General features: G+C 36.3%; 1 protein-coding gene across 1 annotated transcript in view; it reads right to left on the bottom strand.

Annotated features, from left to right (window-relative positions):
* Window positions 1–847: 847 nt before the first annotated feature.
* The window catches only part of POLR3A (RNA polymerase III subunit A), a 35,076-nt gene continuing 29,923 nt past the window's right edge, over window positions 848–6,000 (bottom strand). Inside the window, exons 30-33 of the mRNA XM_018068964.2 lie at window positions 5,610–5,774; window positions 5,156–5,287; window positions 3,785–3,917; window positions 848–2,812 (exon numbers count right to left, since the gene is read on the bottom strand). Coding sequence (XP_017924453.2) covers window positions 2,664–2,812; window positions 3,785–3,917; window positions 5,156–5,287; window positions 5,610–5,774 — 579 coding nt within the window. The 3' untranslated portion in view covers window positions 848–2,663. The remainder of the gene's footprint in view (window positions 2,813–3,784; window positions 3,918–5,155; window positions 5,288–5,609; window positions 5,775–6,000) is intronic.

Raw genomic sequence — 6,000 nt, 5'->3', positions numbered from 1 at the left:
TGGCCCTGCTGCACCACTGGCCACGCAGCTCATGCCCGAGATTCTTCAGCAGCCTGACCATTCTAAGGTCAACATCCATGTTCTACAGGAGCTGGACAAGGTTTAAAATTTTAAGGGCATCCAATGATCAGTGTAGAATGATAGTACCTAATTGTACCCATAACCTAACATGTAGATTTTAGCATTAACTTTGAACTTGCTTTTACTGTATATTAAATACACAAACAATTGTGAGACATCATAAATGAACAAGAGATGCTTTTCCATCTTTTCCATGCAAAGATGTGTTGCCTGTCTGTGATGTTCTTTGCTATGGCTTCTGCTGTTATCTACTAATTTTTCGGAAACAAAATTGTGTTTCTTTAAAATTTACATTTAACTTAGTATTTAATTTCAATTACCACATAAATTACAAAATAAATGAAAATGTACAAGATACTGTTTTTTAAAAAATGAAACCTAAATTTTAATATCCCAAAATTCCATGGTTTTGACTGTTAAAAATGACCCTTATAAAAAAAACTGCTTATGAGTGAAATCCAACAGCTAATTTGTTTACTGACTGTACAGAGAGCTCAAACAATAATTACCAATTCACAGTGCTCTTGTAAACAATCTATTTTTGGTTGAAACACTCATGAGATGCAGAGCATGCTCAGAGGACATGATGTGTCGACTTCATGCAAGACAGGTTTTATATTACATATTCATTTAGGCTGTAAATACCTGAGATTTAAACTCAATAATTCTTAAGTGTCTTAATAACTAAGAAAATGAGAGAGATGGAGGTTAGCTCATCCAAAAATTAATTATGCACAGATATAATGCATCAATAAACAAACACAAGTTTTACCTTTCCTTTACCTCTGTCCATTTTTATTATCAAAAACAATGATAACAGGTGACATTTAATTCATACTTTTAAAACAAACAAGAGAGTCAACCCATCATTTAAATAGCCCATTTCACTGTATTTAGAGAAAAAAAAAAAAGAGAAAGATGTGGTTGTTGCAATACAAACCCATTCAGACCTTGAGAACAATCTTTATTCACAAAAATGCCAAACACTTTCAATAGAATTTCCCATGATAAAACGAAGTACTTAACCACAGGAAAGTTTTATGGGCTTTCTCTTCATGTAGCCCCTAGCTGTGTTAAACTTATATCTTGAAAAAGAAATAGACAAATCAGTAAGTGGCAATCTCACTGAGATCACAAAGAAAACTTTAATTTATTCTTAAATTTCCATTTTTAAAACAGAGATAGCAATATATATATATGGCTTTTAGAGCAGATGCTAATTGCACTACATTCTCCATCTTTACCCTGCCAAAATCTAGGCAGAAGTAGATCTTAGCATCACACCGAAAATACAACATAATTTGAGAATAGCTTGGTTGAATTTCTTGTGAGTTCTTGTCTGCATGGAGGATGAATTAAAAAATAAACACAGTGGCACCTTAACACTTAAAGCTACATTCAGAGACTGTAAGTCTGTTGTTTTATGCTTTTCCTTTGGTGCTACATAAAGACGAACTGCAGCACAAACTTGTTCCTTTTTAAATGCTAGGACACTCAGCAGCCTGCTTTTATTTCATGAGGGCACAAGTCCAGCTTTTTCCTCTACTTTGTTTCTCTCCAACTTTGACCCAATGTTATGAACACACTGAATACCTAAATGCTGCTGACAAAACACTAAGATACTTCCCCTCCATAGCACCACAGCAGATTTACACATACTACTCTGAAATAACTGGAAATCTATATACAATGGGCTAAAGCTAAAAATACTTTCAAATTATTTCATGGCAATGCATAAAAACAGGAACCCTTTCTATTTCTACTTTATATAATAAAATAAAACTAAGTTTTTGTGATGATCCTGCTCAATTATGAAACTTCCCCAAAACTAAGACTGCTGTAAAGTTCAGATTCCAGCAGTTAGACAGCTCCTGTCATATCAAAAGTTATTTATAATTTGCAATATTCTTACAACAGTTCTCAGAATTTAGTAGCAGCTTTACAATGTGCAGCTTCTTGCAAATGTGGCCCCAAAACAGAATCCTGGGGAGGAAAATGATTTACTGGATAATAACTCGGGATAAAGGAAAACCAATTAAAAACACCACAAGCAAAGAGCAAATACTTCAAACACTTTGAACAGCACTCCTGAACTCAGTATGAATTCATCACAGACTCAGTTCCAGCTTTCTGAAGTTTCTGTTCTTAACAGCTGTAGACTGACCTCTGCAGCTCCTGTTTAAAGGCCATTTCCAAATGCACTCTGGGCAAGCTCACAGAACTGTCGTGCAATTTTCTATTTGTTTTGTTTGTTAATAAAATCTGAATACACGTGTAATACTGAGTTAATAAGAGCTTCCACCCATTAACAGTAGCACAAAAAGCTAATGCTATCACATGAAAAAGAAAATGTTATCAGGTGATATCCACTTCAAATTTCCTTTCACTTGCTGCTGCAGAGAAGCCTCTCCTTTCAGAGTCTCTACTAACAACAGCTGGTAAACAATTGGGCAATTCTTTTGATAGTATTTCACTTACCAATTCATAGTTATTGAGACACAGAACTGATAACACACATTTTTAAATTTAAATTCTGTTTGCTTCTTTTTTCTTGTTTTGCTATGTTGTATCATGTCCAAGTGCTATGTAACAATGGGAATATGAAACTCATTATGATCAAATATCAAAGGCCTCCTAGGAGGGGTTGATTCTCTGTCTGCTTTGTGCAACAGTTTAAAAAGTCCCGTTCCAATATTCATTGGAATTCCCATGATGATGCACTCAGAAACACCTAGGGAGAAAAAAAAAAACACAAACATGGTGAACATCTGAACAGTAAGGATTCACAAAACTATTTTCATTTGTCTGTTCTGTTATATCTCCTTGAACCTCACATGTAAGGGCCAAGGTCTCTTCACTAGATCGAGTCAGATCAGTATATTACTTAAATAGTGTTAAATTCTAGACAGGAAAGATTCAACCTAGCCTAGATCCCTTCTCTAGTAATGGAAGCGCTTCAGAAGGTTTGTTTTTGGAGCAGACACATTCCATGCAGTGCCTGTAGCAAAAGATGCAAGGCAAACTTATTTGTCCATTCTCTGACTCAGTGCTAAGACTTCAGTCAAATCTGACCAAGTTCCCTTGAAATCCCTTCAAGTTCCCAATGAGAAAGGCACAGTACTTGAGCTATAATGCTTTTGGCATTTTCAGCATTCAAAGAGTGCTTGTTTTGAATTGAAAGATTTAGTCTGTCCCAATCATTTTGACAGCTCTAACACTTCCACTGCAGTGTGCTGACACATTCATACTCCAGATCTACTGATGTACACTACTTTTCTAAAGAACATTCCACATTAAAAGCAAGCTATTACCAGTGAGGTAATAGATTTCTCCATCAGCTCTAAGTGTTGTAGATACACAAACTTTCACAATGGAAAAAACAGAGCTAATGATAGTGGGACAAATTTCCTGGTATTTCACTGAGATCCAGGGTGAGAAGAAAAACCAAATTACTAAAAGTCTATTTTAAGAAACATAGAACAAATGTCTGACATAAAGATCTCTGACTGAGATTAGAAGTAGAGAAACATACACCAAACTTCTAGGACCAAGAAGATCCCAGAAAATGGATCAGCCTAAGACCTGAAGTTTTTGACAGGTAAGCTGAAGAGGAAGCTTAACAAGGGCAAAAATCCAGTGCTTTGAAGAGGTTTACAGATGCTGGTTAAGGACCACAGACTGCCACAGATTTGGCAATACCTACCACAAACAGAATCCTTCTGTCCAAAGTAGGCAGCATCAAAGAGATGGTCTGCAGTCTTTTCAAAAGAAGCCAGCATCAACACACTCTCCTTCATTTTTGCCAGTCCAAACCTGGTAATGCCCAGCACTTCACCCTTGATTGAGGGAAAAAACCAAAGAGTAAGACTGAGTAAAAAAATAGACTATCTACAATATAGCATTGTCATAATATGCTGCTTCACAGTTCAACATTCTGAGGGTTAATAGTTTGGTAGTAATCAATAGTTACCTAAAACAAAAGTCAGTATTCATACAAAACAGAAACTATTATAAATGGTTAATAGAATATTTTTTTAAGCAAGAGTATTGAAAAGATTGAAAGAAACATGGCCATGAGAAAAACCCCCACAATTGTAAACTAGCTGCTTAGCTACAAACTTCAGTGGGGCCTGAGAGCACTATGCTGAATCCACTGCCCATTGTCTACAGATAAATCTGACTTCCACTGCCAGGAGATTACAGAAGATGCTAAATCTTCATTTTTCCACTCTCCAGAAAAAAGGTAATTAGCTGTTTAACTTGGACTTATTTCTGCCTATGTTTGTTAGAAACATCCTGATTATATCAGATTGTGCACAGAAGCATAAGTCAAGAACTGCAGTCACAAGAATGCATACTAGGAGCCCAGCACATTTACAACATGGCACTCTGATGCCCTTTTCCACTGCTGTGCAGCAGCTCCACAGGGTCAGCCCTGGGGACTGCTGCAGCTCAGTACAACAAAGCTCTACAGTTTTGGAACAAGTCAGAGCTCCATCCATTTCACCCAAATTAAACCCTTGTGCTCTGGCAGGCAAATTGGAAAATCTTATTTCACTAAATGTACTTACTCCTTCATTGGATGTGAAGTAAAGAAAATCAATCAATAAAGAACAGATATGATTTTCTACTAATAAGTTCTGTAAGACTGTTCATGTAATCTGATTCTATTTGTATATCTGTATCCTTTGACTCTCTCATACAGTGCAGCTGTTATGAGCCACACCCCATGTGGTTTTCTGCACAGCAAGCCTTAGATTGCATGCATGGTTACCCAAACAGTTGATTTTCATACCATAATTCTGAGGATTCCTATTTCCACTATGAAATTATGGTTCCCTACTCATTATATCAACTTGTTTTCAGCCAAAATAGGTCCCCTCTCCCTGCAAGAACTAGAGTAATTAAGCTTTTTGTGTAAAGTACAAATAACAGTATTTGGTCAGTACAACTTTGAATTCTCAAAGCCTAGAATGGACTTCCATCTCCTTAGCTCATCCGTCCTTCTCAAACATGGTAAAATTAATTTGTATAAACAGGCTAATGTAACATTTAGAAAAAACATAGTACAAACCTTGTAAGTCATTAGATCAGACAGCAACATAACATGTCTCCTGTCAATGCTCATGCCATGGTTCACCATTGTATACTGAATCTCATTGATAATGGTTGTCCGAGCAGCTTCAATTCCTAGTGTTTTCTCTACCTACACAAGGGATTATGTTAGGTTAATGAAAAACAGAATGCTTGGAGCAAGTATAGCCCTAGAATAAGTACCATCCGTTACCATACTAATACTCCATTTCCATTACTACCCTTTTGTAGTTCTCCATTTGAAAAATATTTATAGAAACAGTTTCTTTGAAGTGAAGTGCTGCCACTCGATTTATTCTCTCATGTTAATGCATTCTGACATCTATTAGTGAAATCAGGCTTGATTTGGTATCAACTGCTGCATCTGAGCACAGGCAAGCACTTGTAATCAAGGTGCCAGGGGGAAAAACCCAGAGTACCCATTTAAACAGTACCTCATAAGTGTTGTTAGAGGATGTTTTTGTTCCTTTCACTCCATGAGTAGCCATAACAGCTCGCAGATTATCACCTTCAACTAGAAGTTTGTATTTTTCCTTTCCACTTTGTTCATCAACATGAATGACAGCTCGGGAAACCTCTGGTATACCTTGCACTACAACCTTCAGAAAACAAAAAAACCCTAGTAACTTTGATATATACAGTAATGCAGTATAAAAGGGTAACTTATCAGCATTCAAACCTACTTAGGAGCTCCGGTATATGGAGTAAATGCTCACTTAAAACACATACAAAATAACATTTCTTGCTCCTAAATACACCAGTGCAAAATTGACATTGACACTGTACTATAAACCTTACTCACTACCTACGTTTTATATTTTATGC

This window comes from Manacus vitellinus, unplaced genomic scaffold (genome assembly GCF_001715985.3).
Source record: "Manacus vitellinus isolate BGI_N305 unplaced genomic scaffold, ASM171598v3 scaffold_15_pilon, whole genome shotgun sequence".
NCBI lineage: Eukaryota > Metazoa > Chordata > Aves > Passeriformes > Pipridae > Manacus > Manacus vitellinus.
Note: the sequence above shows the minus strand (reverse complement) of the source record. Positions and strands in the feature narration are given on the sequence as shown.